This window comes from Dipodomys spectabilis, unplaced genomic scaffold (assembly GCF_019054845.1).
Source record: "Dipodomys spectabilis isolate Male_0828 unplaced genomic scaffold, ASM1905484v1 ptg000360l, whole genome shotgun sequence".
NCBI classification, from domain to species: Eukaryota; Metazoa; Chordata; class Mammalia; order Rodentia; family Heteromyidae; genus Dipodomys; species Dipodomys spectabilis.
Window position 1 is genome coordinate 4,038,914 of NW_024871037.1, and position 16,824 is coordinate 4,055,737.

Sequence of the window (16,824 nt, forward strand, 5' to 3'; positions counted from 1 at the left end):
GTGGTCTTGTAATTTTAAACTAGGGCCTTGGGCTCACTCTATTCCTTGAGCCGTGCCCACTGCTCTGTAGTTTAAAGTAGACAGAATATCACTGTAAGCTTATTGAAATAGAACATTAGAAGTACAAATGTGGTTTTACACACATATTTAAGAAATGTGGCTCATGCCTGTAATGCTAGCTACTCAGGAGTTTGCAATCTTAGGAATGTGGTTGAAAGCCAACCTGGTTTGGGAAATCTGAGACTCTTATCTCCAGTTAAGCACCAGAAACCCAGACGTGGGAGCCTATGGCTCCAAGTGGTAGAGCACTAGACTTGAGCAAAGAGCTAAGGGACAGAGCCCAGGGCAAGTTCAAGCCTCATGACCAGCCCTTATTCCCCACCCCCCTACCCCCAAAAAAGGACATTTCTTAAATCAGGTTGCATTTATTAAAAGTAGTATTTTTCAAAACCCTTAGAATTCCAAGATTTTCTGTTGTAATTTTTATCCCCTAACAGTTTTAGTCCTAAAGAACAAGGGTAATTGTTTTCAAGGGAGGTACGAGACCATGTTCAGTTGAGATCCCATTTGTACATTTGCACATTACGTGGGACGCACAGTCTTATGCAAGCTCACAGGCCTCCGTGTGCCCTTCTGGGGTTTCAGACCTCAATAGCTCAAAGCGATTGCTTCCGTCATGCCAGAGCCTGGTGTGTGGGGTAGTGCCCACTCTGTTCTTCGATCGGCTGGTCCCCTTCTTCTTGTGCTTGTCCCTTTTGGAGCTGGATTTGCGCTTTGGTAAGAATAACTCGGCTGGGGCGCAGGACTTTGTGGCAGTGAACAGGCGTTCGTAAAGATGCTTGGCCTCGGGACACGGGTTCAGGAGGCCTTCGACGGAGGCTGATGCCTGCAGGCGTTGGCACAGTCCATGCACCAGGCTTCCACTATACAGTCTGCACAACGGGAGGGAGGGGGAGTGTGGTTGTAAGTCATCTGTTCGGTGCAACTGTGATTAACCTGGCTTCCGCAAATGTTAACACCCAGAGCTTACTGTTCTGCTTAATTGCCTAGTTATTGGAGAATCTGCCCTTGTTGGAAGGAACTGACTGGTTAAGACAATTACTTCTTGGCTGGATATACTGGGGGGTCTTTTTTTGGGGGGGGCATGGGGACTTGAGTGGTCCTCTTTATCACGTCTGAGAAAAGGAATTGCCGCAATACCAGACAACTGTACAGTTGCCAGAGTTGTCTGCGAGGTTTTCATGTGGACTGAAGCTTACTTCACAGATAGATAGAAAGAAGACTGGATTCCGGGCCCACCTTCCCTCCCTCCCATTTAATCATATGACCAGAGTTGATCAAGATAGAGACATCGCTTTGTACTCTTAGTGTTTTCCTATTTGGTTGGGAAGGGGTTTATGGTTTATTCAGGCAAGAATGGTCACAGTTTTTAAAGGGGAGGAACAGGGAGTCCATAGGTCAGAAGCTAATTCACTTTGCCTGGTAGAGGGCTTTGGGGTTTTGCTCAGATATGAGGCCCAGAGATAGCACTGCTTAAGAACAAGTGGTTGAGGGCTGGGAAGGTGGCTTAGTGGTAGAGTGCTTGCCTAGCATGCATGAAGCCCTGAGTTTGATTCCTCAGCACCACATACACAGAAAAAGCCAGAAGTGGCACGAGTGGTAGGGTGCTAGCCTTGAACATCTATATGGATGGAAAGATGAACACACAGGACCAAATACTCCAGCTTCTAGCCATTCTGTAACCATCCCTTTCCACTTTCTTCCCTCCCTCCAGTCCCTCCTGAGTCACTGACAGGTACATATCACTGGTTCTAACACCACACCCCCATGGCCTTTGTTTCTGTCTACCTTAAACGTGGTGCAATCACTGTGGCCTTAGGCCCTCTCTGCCACTCCCTTCACCTGGCCAGACAGAAACCCTAACAGCTCAGGAAAAGAGTAGGCATTTAATCAAGATTGAAATGAATGTGCAAACATGCCGGGTGGTAAGAAAGGCAGTATTAGTAGAGCCCCGGTAAATGTGACTGACTTAGAGTTGAGAGAGGAAACAACTATACAAGGACCTTTTTTTTGATCATCCTACTTAAGAGTCCTCTCCACTATACCTCTTTCCCTAATGATTTTTTTCTTTTCTTTTTGGTTGGTTGTGGGGCTTGTACTCTGCCTAGGCGCTGTCCCTGCGCTCTTCAGCTCAAGGCAAGCACTCTTACCACTTAAGCCACAGTGCCACTTCCTGTTTTCTAGTGGTTCATTGGAGATCAGAGTCTCACAGACCTTCCTGCCTGGGCTGGCTTGGAACTACAATCTTCAGATCTCAGCCTCCTGAGTAGCTAGGATTACAGGTGTGAGCCACCAGTGCCTGGCTCTGTGTGTGTGTGTGTGTGTGTGTGTGTACAGGGGCTTGAACCTGGCTCTGTGTGTATGTGTGTGTGTGTGTGTGTGTACTGGGGCTTGAACTTGGGGCCACTTGCTTGAGTCACACCTCCAGTTCTTAGAAAACATTCCTTGAAAGTATGGAAATAGCATTATTATTTTTTTTTCTGATCTCTAGCTCTTCATTTAAAACACTGGCCTGAGGTCAGTTGTACACCAAGGTTGAATGTTTGCAAAGTAAACTCTTTGTTTTACAGAGATACAACCTTTCACTTTCCTGCGGGTGCAGGTGAACCAGAGCTTCGGCTGTGCTTACCGAGTTAGGTCTGGCTCTGGGAGGGGCGTGTTCAGCAGCTGGTTGAGATACAGACCCATCTGGAGGCAGCTCTGCCACTGGCAGAAGATGTGAGCGGTTTCTAGATGCAGCCGGCCTGCCATCTCCTTCACCTTTTGCAGCTCTTCATACAGCGTCTGAGCACCGCCTGGCTGCAGCTCTTCCTTCCCTAGGTAGAGACAACTCAAGAAACTGGCATCCGCTTGTCCTTCTAATTCCACAACCAACAACAACTCATTTCAAAATGAGTTGCTTGTCCTCTTGGCTTCCTGAATGCCATGTTGGATAAATTGAAATGCTTCTACCAAGCATGTCCCTTCATTTATTTTTCCACCCCGCTTGATATCAGATTTCTACCTCTCCACCATGTGTTCTTAAACAGCTCTACAATGATTGCTCTTAACATCCATCTGTGCAAAACACCAATGCCTAGTAAATACCATTGTCTTTTACTATTTGGAAAGAAACAGCTGGTTGAGCATGTCAGCTTCTTTCTGTAGTAGAGGATGAGCAGAGGGGCTCTCGCTCTCTCTCTCTCTCTGTTCAGCTGTAAGTTCTGTGGGTTGGTCTGAGCAGAGATACACACAAGATAGATAGCATTTGGACCAACTTGAAAGTAGTAAGGAAGAGGCCCACCTTTTTCAATTAGTGAGCAGCAAGGCACTGAGCCTACCTGGGTACGGGGTCCACATTTCCTAAAAGAAAAGAAACAGACCCTTGATATGTCCCTGTCGGAGGACTTAGGTACAAATCTGGTTTGCACACTGAGAAATCTCTCTACACTGTATGTATTATTCAGAGACAGGAGATCACACACACACACACACACATCTGTCTTAAAAGTAGCAGTGGGTGCTGTTTTTCCTGATAGCTTGGTGATCTTTCTGATGGCTTTGAGCCTTCATTTTGGGGATGTTCTGGAGTCTGTGCTGTTTCATTCTTTTTTTCTTTTTCTTTTTGGCCAGTCATGGGGTCTGAAGTCTGGGCCTGGGCACTGTCCCTCAGCTCTTCAGCTCAAGGCTAGCGCTCTACCACTTGAGCCATGGTGCCACTTCCAGCTTTTTTCTTTTTGCTTATGTGGTGCTGAGGAATCGAACCCAGGGCCTCATGCATGCAAGGCAAGCACTCTACCACTGAGCCACCTTCCCAGCCCCTTGACTCTCTTGTACAACTACTTAAAGATAATAAAGTATAATTTAAGAAAGAAAAATAAACCTTGAGCCGGAAGCTGGTGGCTCACACCTGTCATCCTAGCTACTCAGGAGGCTGAGATCTGAGGATCGTGGTTTAAAGCCAGCTCCGGCAGGAAAATCTGTGAGACTTATCTCTAATGAACCACCGGAAAACCATCTCCAAGTGGCAGCATGCTAGCCCGTGTGAAAGACCTCAGGAACAGCACACAGGCCCCAAATTCAAGGCCCACGACTGATAAACTGGAACAACATAGTGATAGAAATGTTCAATACCATTTGCTCAAAGTACACTGTATGCATTAGTATAATGAAACCCTCTTAACTGTTAGTGTATGATAATTACACATTTAGTTAAAAATAAGTTGGACAAATCTTTAAAAAAATTTCAATGCCTGTACTACTCAACCTGGTATCTTATTTGCATGCAGCTGCTAAACACTTGGGATGTGGCTAGTGAGACTGAGCTTTCTGCGTGTTTTAACTTGTGTACCGCTCTACCGTGTGGCAACTTCATACATGTTTTAAACATATGTATTATAACATTCATAGTCTTTTAAAATGAAAGAACTGATGTGCTGGTTGGGTGCGGTGGGTTACGTCTGTAATCCCAGCTACTTGGGAGATGGAGACGGAGAGAAGATCATGGTTTGAACCAGCACAGGCAGGAAGTTATCAAGACCCGGTCTCAAAAAAAAAAAAGCTGAGCCTGGTAGCACTTGTCTGCCATCCCAGCAACTGGGGAGGTATAAGGTTGGCCTGGGGGGAGGGGAGGCGGGATGCAAGACCTTACCCCCCCCCCCCAAATGAAAGCAAAAAGGGCTAAGGGGGTATGGAGCAAGGGGTTCAGCACCTACCTAGTAAGTGCAAGGCCCTGAGTTCAAACCCAGAAGCAAACTGAGGTGTTCAAGGTCTCAACACTTGATTGGACATTTGAAGTAGGAGGCACGGGGCACAGAATGTGGCTGGAAAACACGATTGCATTTCATAAGTGAAAAGCACCAAGTGCCCAGACAGGCACCATGGGGCAGCATTAGGATCTCACTGGTGGACTCTGCCTCCAAGGCCCTGGGCCCTGGCTGAGTTCAGAATTATCCTCCCAAGGTTACTGGATGGAATTCGGGTGGCTGCTCCCACCCCTGAGGTTCTGATCAGACACAGGGGGGCAAACTGAAATTCTTTGAATTCTGGAGTCCACGTAGTTCGTAAGTAACGACGTGCACTCCTGCAATTCCCAGATACCCACCAGGGCTGCTGGCCATGGTGTGCAGGGGCCCCAGCAGCATTCCCAGCAGCAGCGCTTGCAGGTGATGGAGCTTTGCCGTGGTCTCCGTGTGCTGCAGCCAGTAGCAGCTGACAGCAATGGGCAACTTCAGGGCAGCGGGGATCGGCTCCAGGATGGTCCGGTTCACCTGCAGGGTTTCTAACAGCAACCTCTGCCGCCTGAGCAAGGGGAGCTGGAGAGAGCACACCAGGCATCCTGGGCATTAATTCCGGGAATGTCTCACCTTGCGTACCATGCGGAGATTTAACATTGGCTGTGAAACTTGCCCTTCTTGCAAAGAAATCCGCCTACGTTGCGAACCAAAGCTGTACGTTGAACCCTCTGCCTTTACTGCCCCTGACTTCTGTGGGTACCACTGATAACTGATGCACCTTTTGGGATACATCCTGTCTCGTGTCTCTTCCCTACTGTATTTACATTCTCCTATACGGGGATTGTCTCTGGTGGCTACTTCAGAAGTATATGCAAGGGAGACAGGAGAGCTGGGGGTGTAGCTCAGTGGTAGAGTACTTGCCTGGCATGCTTACGGCCCTGAGTTCCATCCCTAGCACTACAAGAGGACAACAGGGAGAGAGGAGTATTTCAGGGATAATGCTGGCACTGCAGAGGAGTGTAACCAGACCAAAAGCAGCGAGCTAGGTACAGAATTGGCCAGTTTGTGCTAAAGGAAAGTCAAACAACAGCCACAGTACGGTTTCACCCTACCTGAAATACAGGTTACAAGCGCTGAGACACTTAAAGCTTCTCTACTTCGGGAGCAATATAACTAGAGTGCTTCATTTCACTGAGTTAGTTGGGTTTCACGTGAAGACAACGGCACGGACCTCTGTAATTGATACCTCTCCCTTTTCCCTTCTCTCCTGGATAGACTGTACTAAGAACTGTTTATTGAATGTACTAGAGTGGAAAGAGAACGGGAGAGGCTATTCACAGAGTATTTGATCGGTAGGCAAAAACCCCCCAGAAAAAAGATCTTCAGACGCTTCACACAACAGGAGATCCCAGTAGCTGCTGAACACACAAAAAAGGTACTGGAATCAGTCATTGCCCACCAAAATGGCTAGAATGAAATTACTGCCCAACTACCGTAGTCGCCATTTTTCTTTTATTTTGGTTGGCTGGTTGGTTGTGGAGCTTAAACTTGTACTTAAGTACTGTCTCTGAGGTAGTCATGGTTTTTCCCCCTACCATCCCTTCCCTCCCACCTTCACAATTACCCCCCCCCTCTCCCCACTGAAGTTGTAAAGATTGTTCGCAACATAGTGTTTTGTACATCTCATTGTTACAATGGGTCAACCTGTATCCCTATTTAAGCATTTTGTTTTTTCCCTTCCCCTCCCCGAATTAGAGAAGTCTATATGCAAGATGCAGGGCACCAACGTCAAATACAGTGAAAATGGGTTACAGCCAATGTTTTTTAAAGGTTAAAAAATAATCAAGCTGGGCGCTGGTGGCTCACGCCTGTCATCCTAGCTACTTAGGAAGCTGAGATCTGAGGATCATGGTTCAAAGCCAGCCCAGCAGGAAAATAGGCCCAGAGTTCAAACCCCATGACTGACACCAAAAAAAAAAAAAAAAAAAAAATCAAGTATCAGCGTATAAATACAAGAAGAAGGTCTCTCATACTGCTGGTAGCAATGTTACTAGGCCATTTTTTTTTCCTTTTGTCAGTTGTGGAGCTTGAACTCAGGGCCTAGGTACTGTCCCTGAGCAAATTTTGCTCTATCGGTTAGAGCTACTGCTCCACTTCCTGGTTTTTGAGTGGTTTACTGGAGATAAGAATCCCTCAGGGACTTTTCTGTTCAGGTTGGTTTTGTTTCTGTCTTTTTTTTTTTGTCCATTGTGGGGCTTGAACTCTGGGCCTTGGCGCTGTCCCTGAGCTCTTCAGCTCAAGGCTAGCACTCTACTGCCTGAGCCACAACACCACTTCCAGGTTGGTTTTGAATCTTGATCCTCAGATCTCAGTCTCCTGAGTAGCTAGGATTACAGGTGTGGGCCACCTGTGCCCAACCTCACTTATTAACCTTTTTTTTTTTTTTGCCAGGCCTGGGGCTTGAACTCAGAGTCTGGGCACTGTCTCTGAGCTTCTTTCACTCAAGGTTACCGCTCTACCACTTGAGCCACAGCTCTACTTCTGGCTCTTTCTGTGTATGTGGTACTGAGGAATCGAACCCAGGGCTTCATGCATGCTAGGCGAGCACTCTACCACTGAGCCACATTCCCAGACCCCACTCATTAACTTTTAAAGTAACTTATAAAAATTTCATTATTGCTGGGCGCCGGTGGCTCATGCTTGTAAACCACTCAGAAAACTGGAATTGGTGCTGTGGCTCAAGTGGTAGAGCACTAGCATTGAGCTAAAAAGCTGAGGGACAGCGCCCAGGCCCAGAGTTCAAGCCCCACGACTGACAAAAACAACAACAACAAAATAACCTTCATTATGGTCAGGCTCCAGTGGCTCAAGCCTGTCATCCTAGTTACTCAGGAGGCTGAGATTTGAGGATCTCGGTTCAAAGCCAGAAAAGTCTTGTGAGACCTCTCTAATTAATCACAAAGAAAAGCCAGAAGTGGAGCTGTAGCTCAAGTTGGTGGAGCATTAACCTTGAGCAAAAGCAGCTCAGAAGCAAAAGCAGCTCAGAAACAGCACCCTGAGTTGAAGTCTTAGGATCAGCACAAAACAAAAACAAAAAGCTTCATTATGATTCCCAGCTACTTACCTCCACCAGTTTTCCCAAGTCGCAGTGGTCCTTGGGCAGTTTGACTGGATCAACGAGTGATGTTTTGAGACTTTTATGAAGTCTTTCCACTTCGCTGATGGCTCCAGGCGGAGGAGGCAGCCTGCTCTTCTGGCCCATGTTCTCTTGATCGGCTGAGGTATTTAACAGGAGGCCATAGATGGTTTGCCGGATGGGCTGAGATACTCTGTGGGTGCTGGGTTGCTTCATGTTCTCTACCTGGGTGTGAAGAATAGTCCGTCTTAGCACCAAAGCATCACTGATCAAAGGAGACAGCTGGCCTTTGGCTAAAGCCACATGAACCCACTCAGGTAAACCTAGATTCAAGGCGTCAGGACAGACGTAAACCCCGCCTTGGAAGAAGTCGTGTAGCTTTGCCTGGGATTGCTGGTATTCCTCCATGGAAGAGCAGAGCAGTTCCTGAACGTTCTCGCGATCCTTCTTGGGGACGTATTGTAGAATCTTATCAAGTGCTTCTGTCGGGTCCACAAAATGAGACAGCCAGTTCAGAAGGGCCAGAATTCGGTGGTGTCTCCTCCCCTTCGAACCAGGACCTTGGAGAGGGAGACGTGCTTTACTTAAGAAGGCGTCCACGAAAGGTGGGCTCACGTAATCGTTGCCACACAGCACCGCGAAGAGGGGCAGGAGAGCTTTGTTCATATTGTGGAAGTGGTGGCAGAAGGCACCCAGGGAGAAGCACTTGGCCGGAATATAATAGTTCTGGGTACCTTTGATGGCGTTCACATTTCTCCACTGAAAGCTACTTAACGGGCAGAACCCAGCGTGGAGGTCAAAAATGCAAAAGTCGCTATCCGATGATAACACGGGACAGTTCCAGTGATTGGCGAGGGTCATGATGTCCCGATCTGCTTCGGAAAAGCACTGGACAAAGCCTACCTGCAGCTTGGTCAATATCTGGATGAACACTTCCCTGATGAGTAAGGGGCATACGTAGCCACCCCCACCCACGGACAGAGAATGGGCTGCCTGGATCTTCTCCCTGAGTCGATCCTTTAAGGTCGTCAGTTTTTTATCTGAAATGTCACACCCTCCATCTAATACCACGTATGGACGTATGTGACAAGCAAACAGTGATTCAAAGAACTTCTGTACAACGTCTGTGAAAGAATCATAATCGCCCCCATACCGGAGCTCCAAGTTCGAGTTGAAGCACAGTCTGTGGAAAAGTGCATAGCCGTCGATGACAAGTTTTGTGTCCCGCAGTTTCAAATCGGTGAAGAACTCGTTGCTGTGATCTTCCACAAAACTCATTAGTCCTCGGATGCCCATGATGGCAGTCCAAATCGCCTGTGCAAAGCAACAGAACAAGTTTGTTTGTTTGTTTAATTGGTGCTGGTTTTGGAGCACCCTATCATTGCTTCCAGCACCAGTAAATCAACCACAAATGTTGATTTTTAGAAAGTTCTCTGCAGGCCAGATGCCGGTGGCTCATGCCTCGAGTCCTAGCTACTCAGGAGGCTGAGATCTGAGGATCGTGATTCGAAGGCCAGCCCCAGCAGAAAAGTCTGTGATACGTATCTCCAATTGACCACCAAAAGACTGGAAGTGGAGCTGTGGCTCGTATGGTAGAGCATTAGCCTTGAACAAAAAAGTTAGGCACAGGGCTGGGAATGTGGCTTAGTGGTAGAGTACTTGCCTAGCATGCATGAAGCTCTGGGTTCAATTCCTCAGTACCACATACACAGAAAAGGCCGGAAGTGTTGCTGGGGCTCAAGTGGTAGAGTGCTAGCCTTGAGCAAAAGCTCAGGAACAGTGCCCAGGCCCTGAGTTCAAGCCCAAGCCCAGCACACACACACAAAGATCTCTTTAAATAAAATTCTTATCTAGATCCTTAGATAATAGCTAAGCTCTCTTTATTTCTTTTTCTGTTTTCCCTCTGTGTAAGACACAAATTCAATAATTTGATTTTTTTTTTTTTTGCCAGTACTGAGGTTAAAACTCAGGATCTTACACTTACTCAGCTGGCACTCTACCACTTGAGCCATGTCTCTAGCCTTGTGTTCACTGCTAATTTGGAGATAAGAGTCTCACAACTTTTCTCCCTGGGCTGGTTGGTCTTGAATGGTGATTGGTAGGATCTTCGCCTCCTGAGTGGGTTAGGTTTACAGATATGAGCCAGAGGCACCAGAAGTTTCATAGCTTTTGATCTTTAGGTAGGGAGGGAAGCTGCTCCTGATTCCAAAGAGACCTGGCTTCGTTAAAATCTACTATTCATACACCAGTTAGACGTTCTATAGATTTTGATACTCAGCTAACAGTCACCATTTCACAACACAAGAGTATTTGTTCTGTTGGGTCAAAACACAAAGACCTAAGCTATTAAAAAAAAAAAGTGGAATCCTTATCAACCTCATAACCCACAAAACACTGGACTTAGTAAACTACTGATGTGTGTACCACCCATGATAGGGCTCTAGTTTTTCTTCATGTCGTTTCTTCTTATTATTGTTGATGAGAGCCTGGAAACTTCAGTTCTTGGTAGAAGGGGGGATTAGAGGGCAGAGTTTTGGAGTCAGGAAAACTTAGCTAGAAGTTTCATGCTTCTGAAAACCCAACTTTTGTCGGGTGCTGGGGGCTCACGCCTGTCATCCTAGCTACTCAGGAGGCTGAGATCTGAAGATCCCCGGGTTGAAGCCAAGCAAGTCAGAAAAGTCCCTGTGAACTTTGTCTCTCCAATGAACCACTCCAACAAAACAAAACCCAAATAAATAAAGGGGGGGGGGGAGTGGGGCTGTGGCTCAAATTGGTAGAGTGATATAGCCTTGACCAGAAGAGCTCAGGGACAGTGCCCAGACGCGAGTTCAAGTCCCACATAGGACAAAAGGATGGAGGGGGGGAAGAGGAAGAGGTAGAAGGAGAGGGAGGAGGAGGAGGAGGAAGAGGCTCCCAACGTTGGCTGAGCATGGCACTGTGGCTATTCTGGTCTTTGTCTCAACTCTTTTTCTCAGCCATGGCCTTTGTGCATCTTGATTATTATTTTTTTTTTCCTTTTTAATTGTTGCCAGTCCTGGGGCTTGAACTCAGGGCCTGAGCTGCTTTGGCTCAACTCTACCACTTGAGCCCCAGCAGCGCCGCTTCCGGCTTTTTTCTGCTGAGGTGGTGCTGAGGACTCGAACCCAGGGCCTCGTGCACGCGAGGCGGGCGCTCTACCAGGGAGCCACCTTCCCAGAGCTGCCCACCCCCGCCCCCCATGAAGATGGATCCTGCATTGCACACTGGGGGGGCGTCTCCCCCCCCCCCCCCCCGGCCCCGATCCCAGCATCGAAGCCCCGCCGTCTCCACCCAAGGTTTGGGTCTAGGGTGAGCACCATCACAGAGCCCCGCGTGCACAGAACGGCTCCCACGCTGGCCTTCCCGCCACCCCCCCACCCTCACCGACCCCGGGCGCCGCTCGCGGGAACCGCAGAGCCCACCTGCTTCGTCCTCCCGCAGGACCAGCCAAGCCCCGTCCAGCCATCCGCGGCCCGCCTGGGCCCAAAGGCCCGCCCCGAGCCTGGAGGAGGCCGGGTGCGCGCCAAATAAGTCCCACCGGCCCGTCCCTCGAAGCCTAGGCTGGGATTGACAGGCCAGCTGCGTGAAATAAGTCCCAGGAGCGCGAAAGGGTGGGGGGGGCGGGAGAGAGACGGGAAGAGGAACCCGGAAGTCCTTGCGTATGACGTCACAGGGAAGCCCGGCTCGAAGAAGCCCCAGACCGTCAACGCGGCGACGGGAATGAATGGAGATGGCCACATCTCTTAAGCAAGACGTTCCGAAATGGTCGCCGTCTCTCTCTCTCTCTCTTAAGGACTTACGTGCCGACAAGGCCGCCATGCTTCCCAACCTCCCGCCCATTTGGGGCGTTAACGTCCGCGGGCCTGGCGGCTTCGCCCGCCTTCCCAGCATGCTGCGCGCCGTCTCCCGGGCGACGGCGCCAAACAACCCGCGCGCGCCCCCCCCCCCCCGGCTTCCCGGCGTGCCTCGCGCCGTTTCCCCGGCGACGGCGTCAAACAGCCGCGCCCAGCGCGTGGCTCGGGGCTCGGGGCGCGCGTGGCTCGGGGCGCGCGTGGCTCGGGGCGCGCGTGGCTCGGGGCGCGCGTGGCTCGGGGAGCGCGGGAGCGCGGGAGCGGCAGCTGCGCCGGCGGCCGCGGTCCCGGGCAGCTCGGGGAGGCCCGGTGAGGAGGAGCAGGCCCCAGGGCTGGGCCGTCCGGAGTGGGGGGGGTCCCCGCCCGCGTCACCCCCACCCCGACCCGGGGGTGTGTGTGTGTGTGTGTGTTCGCGCTCCGCCTCGGCGGGAAGGCCGCCCCGTCGGTGGAGAGGCGGGGCAAGTCGTTCCTTTCACCTCAGAGTGAAGCTTCCCCTCCGGAGGTTGGACTCCCCAGTGCCCCACCTGCTGCCCCTGGGTTACTTTGGTTTCGGGGGTCTGGCAAACACTTCCCTGGTCTGGCTCCGGCCAGGGGCCCGGCCCTCCCCTCCCCTCCCCTCCCCTTTCCTCCCTTTCCCTCCCCTCCCCCTCCCATTCCCCCCTCCCCTCCCCTGTCCTCCCCTCCCCTCCCCCTCCCCTCCCCTTCCCCTCCCCTTCCCCTCCCCTCTCCTATCCTCCCCTTCTCCTATCCTCCCCTCCCCTTCTCCTCCCCTCCCCTCTCCCTCTCCTCCCCTCCCCTCTCCCTCTCCTCCCCTCCCCTCCCCTCTCCCTCCCCTCTCCCTCTCCTCCCCCTCCCGTCCCCCTCTCCTCCCCCTCCCCTCCCCTCTCCTCCCCCTCCCCTCCCCTTCCTCTGCCCCCTCCTCTCCTCCTCCCCTCTCCCTCCCCCTTCCCCTCCTTCCCCTCCCTTCCCCTTCACTTCTCCTCTCCCCTCCCCCTCCCCTCCCCCCCTCCCCCTCCCCTCTCCTTACTTCCCCTCCCCTCTCTTTACCTCCCCTTCCCCTCCCCTCCCCTCTCCTGTCCTCCCCTCCCCTCTCCTCTCCACCCATCTCCTCCCCTCCCCTCTCCTGCTTTCCTACTCTCCACCCTTCCCCTGACCTCTCCTGCTCCTCCCCGTCCCTTCCCTCCTCTCCTACTCCTGCCCTCTCTCCTCTCCTCTTTTTTTTTTTTTTTGCACAGGTTCTGAGGCTTGAACTTAAGGCCCCGGGGCACTCATGGTCCTGGAGCTTTGTTTGTGTGTGTGTTTATCACTTGAGCCACAGCACCACTTGTGGCTTTTTTTGGTGTTTAAGAGCAGATAGGAGTTTCACAGACTTCCCCCCCCCCCCCCCCCCCCCCCCCCCCCCCCCGCCCGATTTAGAACTGTGATCCTCAGCTCTCTGCTTCCTGAGTAGCAAGGATTACAGACTGGCTTTTCCTTCTTCCTTCCTTCCCTCCTCCTCCTCCTCCTCCTCCTTTTTTGTCACTCATGGGGCTTGCACTCTGGGCCTGGGCGCTGTCCCTTGGCTCTTCAGCTCAAGGCTAGGGCTCTACCACTTGAGCTCTACAGCTTTGGGTTTTCTGCTGGTTCAGTGGAGATGAGTCTCACCAACTTTTTCCTCCCGGCCTGGCTTTGAACTGTGATCCTCAGATCTCAGGCTCCTGAGTAGCTAGGATGACAGGTGTGAGCCACTGGCGCCCAGCTCTTCCTTCCTTCTTTCTTCTTCCACCTTTTCCTCCTGCTCCTCTTTCTCCGCCTCCCTCCTCCTCCTTTCCAAGGTACCATCCTCCTTTCTTCCCTTTTCTTTTCCCCCTCCGTGGCAGGACTGCTAGATACTTACCTGTCCCCACAGGGACACTTGGCACTTGTAGGCCATTGTGGCCAGACTCCTGGGGTACAAAGATAGAGAAGGTGTGCCCCCTAACATTCAAACCCTCCTTGAGGGGAGGGTGGTGTTTACAAGCGAACTGGTAGCTCTGGCACTTAGATAGTGGGAGGGTCCTTTCCTGGATAGTTCTATGAGAATTCATGATTTTTTTTTTTTTTTTTGGAGGGGATTGAACTCAGGGCCTTGCACTCGCTAGGCAAGTGCTCACCACTTGAGCCATGCCCCGGTTCCTTGTGAGTAGTTCTTTGGTGCAAGGAAGAGACTGAGGAGAGGGGCCGCTCACACATGGACTAAGATGGAAGTGGCAGGACTGAGTATATGAGACGGGACCAGAGACCTCTTCAGCCCAGAGCCAACCAACCATCCCAGCACAGCTGTGGGTCTACACTCTCTTTTATGAACAAGACCCCTGGGGGCTCTGGACTTCCCACAACTGTTCTGTCCATCTCCAGTCCTGTCTGTGGCTAAACAAGGACCTTAATCTCCATCCAAAACAAAAATGATGGCAGGATCCAAAGGGCTTCCTTCAATGGAAGAGGCTGTCAGCCCAGAGAGCATCACTTTTATGACAGTGAAGAAACCAATGTAGGTATGAATATATGAAATGATACTAACCGAAATGAACTCCAAGATATGAAAATGAGAGGCTTTTGTGTTGTTTTGTTTTCCAGTCCTGGGGCTTGAACTCAGGGCCTGGGCGCTGTCCTTAAGCTGCTTTTGCTTAAGACTATAGTATTCTTCAACTTGAGCCACAGGGCCACTTCTGGCTTTTCTTGTGTATGTGGTACTGAGGAATCTAACCCAGGGCTTCATACGTGCTAGGCAAGCACTCTACCACTAAGCCACATTCCCAGCCCAAAAATAAGAGGTGGTTTTGGGTTTTTTTGGTGGTTTTGTTTTTAATGTACTGTGTGACACTATTTCTTTTGTTTCCCCCCACATACCCTCAACTTGTGGTTTATCCCCTATTGTCACTGTGTTTTATTTTGGTACTCTGTGTCTGATTTGGGGAAGGGAAGGGGAATGACATAATGGTGAGACTGCAATTGCAATACCAGTGCAATACAAGACACTATGTTGGAAATGAACTTTACAACTTGGGGATGGGAAGTCACGGGGGAGGGAAAGTGGGAGGAAAATGAGGGAAGGGGAAACTATGTTCAACAAGAAATGTGCTTATTACCTTATGTAACTAACCCCTCTGTATATCACCTTTACAATTAGAGGAGGGAAAGCACATGTAGAGTGCTGGGTGCTGGTGGCTCACGCCTGTCATCCCAGCTACTCAAGAGGCTGAGCTCTGAGGTTCGTAGGTCAAAGCCAGCCCAGGCAGAAAATCTCCAGTGAGCCACCAGAAAACCGGAAGTGGATCTGTGGCCCAAAGTGATGAGTGCTAGCCTTGAGCAGGAAAGCACAGGTAATTGCCTAGCAAGTATGAGGTTCTGATATCACCAAAAAGAAAAGAAAAAAGTGTTCATTTAGAAGCCTGTGTTCCAGTTTTTGTTTTTGGTAGATTTTACTAGCATTTCTTGAGGGTGGGTTATTTCATTGGCATCTGATGAAAATTAACTGATTATTATTATTATTATTGTTTTAGTGGTTCTGGGCTTTTAACTCAGGGCCTGGCTGTGTCCATCCACTTGTTAGAACTTAGGGCTGGTGCTGGCCAGGTGGGTGCTCTACAGTGTGAGCCACACCCACAGACTTTTATTGGTTTTTATTTCAGGTGGGAGTCAAATATTGATCTTCCTATTTAGACTTCCCCGTACTTACTCGAGACTCTTTTTTTTTTTTGTCAGTCGTGGGGCTTGAACTCAGGGCCTGGGCGCTGTCCCTCAGCTCTTCAGCTCAAGGTGAGCGCTCTACCGCTTGAGCCACAGCGCCACTTCCTCCCCGTACTTACGTATAGGTGTCTGATACCATCCCTGACCTATTTTGAGATGATGATGATGATGATGATTTTGGTACTGGAGTTTTCTAGATAGATGCTGTACTGCTTGAGGCTCTTGAGTCTTGCCATTTTTAAGATAGGGCCATACTTTTTGCCTAGGCCAGCCCTAGATTGTGATCTTCCTGGTGGTTTTCATGGTTTGTTGGTTTGTTGTTGCCAAGGCTGGTGTGGAACAGCAGTCCTCCTGATTTCTGCCTCCCCACATAGGCATGAAGCAGCAGCTAGCTGCTTTGGGAATTTTTGTGGTGGCTTTTGGTGGTTAGCTGACATGACATAAACAATAGCTTTGTCTTTGCTTTAGAATTGTTGAATATGGAAGTCTAACACCAAGGCACAGGTGGTCTTCAATTAAAAAAACATCTTTTCTAGAACAAAATCACTCCAAGAAGACCTTGCACATTTTTACAAAGCAAAAATGGTTTTTACTGTAAACCTCATATGACATATTTCTGCTTTTCATAACTCGGCCATGAATTTTTTAACTCCTCGAATTACTATTTTCCTCTAATACATATATATTCAGCTAACATTAAAATGCAATTTTCGGTTGGAATTGCATTATGCTACTTCTAATCCAGGGAGATTACTCTACTCCATTGTATAAGAAAAACTGCAGAAACTGGATCAGAATTTGCCCAGGATGGTAAAGTATTCACTCTGAAGTTGTATCCTTATTTCTATTCTAATAAATGCAAACACTAATTTAAAAGTCTGAGGAAAACTAGCCACCATTCTACTTTGTTTGGCTTTCAACTTACTCTTTATAAGCCAGACTAGACATAAAGTACATTAAAAAAAAAAATGTAGATACAGAGCTGGGTACCAGTGGCTCACACCTGTAATCCTATTCAGGAGGCTGAGATCTGAGGATCGCTGTTCGAAGCCAGCCCAGGGCATGAAAGTCTGTGAGATTCTTATCTCCAATGAACCCTCAGAAAACTGGAAGTGGCATTGTGGCTCAGATGGTAGAGCACTAGCCTTGATCTGAAGATCTCAGAGACAGGGCCCAGGCTCCGAGTTCAAGCCCCATAATCACCATCACCACCACCACCACCAAAACAAAACAAAAGCAAAAAATGTAGATACATCACCAGACTTCATGCCTATCATCCTAGCTACTCAGAAGACTCAGATTTGAGGATCTGAAGATTCTGGTTTGAAGCCATCCC

The 16,824-nt window shown here is 49.6% G+C and overlaps 2 protein-coding genes across 2 annotated transcripts in view; one reads left to right on the top strand and one right to left on the bottom strand.

The window, feature by feature from the left end:
• Nucleotides 1-409: 409 nt before the first annotated feature.
• Nucleotides 410-11,453, bottom strand: Aste1 (asteroid homolog 1). Its single transcript, XM_042666100.1, has 5 exons — nucleotides 11,352-11,453; nucleotides 7,900-9,225; nucleotides 5,144-5,354; nucleotides 2,690-2,876; nucleotides 410-932 (listed from the first exon to the last, which is right to left on the bottom strand). Exons 2-5 carry the CDS (start codon nucleotides 9,205-9,207, stop codon nucleotides 602-604), a joined length of 2,037 nt encoding a protein of 678 aa, XP_042522034.1. The 5' UTR covers nucleotides 9,208-9,225; nucleotides 11,352-11,453; the 3' UTR covers nucleotides 410-601.
• A 2,792-nt stretch (nucleotides 11,454-14,245) lies between these two features.
• Nucleotides 14,246-16,824, top strand: part of Nek11 (NIMA related kinase 11) — a 65,066-nt gene continuing 62,487 nt past the window's right edge. The window contains exon 1 of the mRNA XM_042665917.1: nucleotides 14,246-14,293. The gene's annotated coding sequence lies outside the window, so the exon portion shown is untranslated. The remainder of the gene's footprint in view (nucleotides 14,294-16,824) is intronic.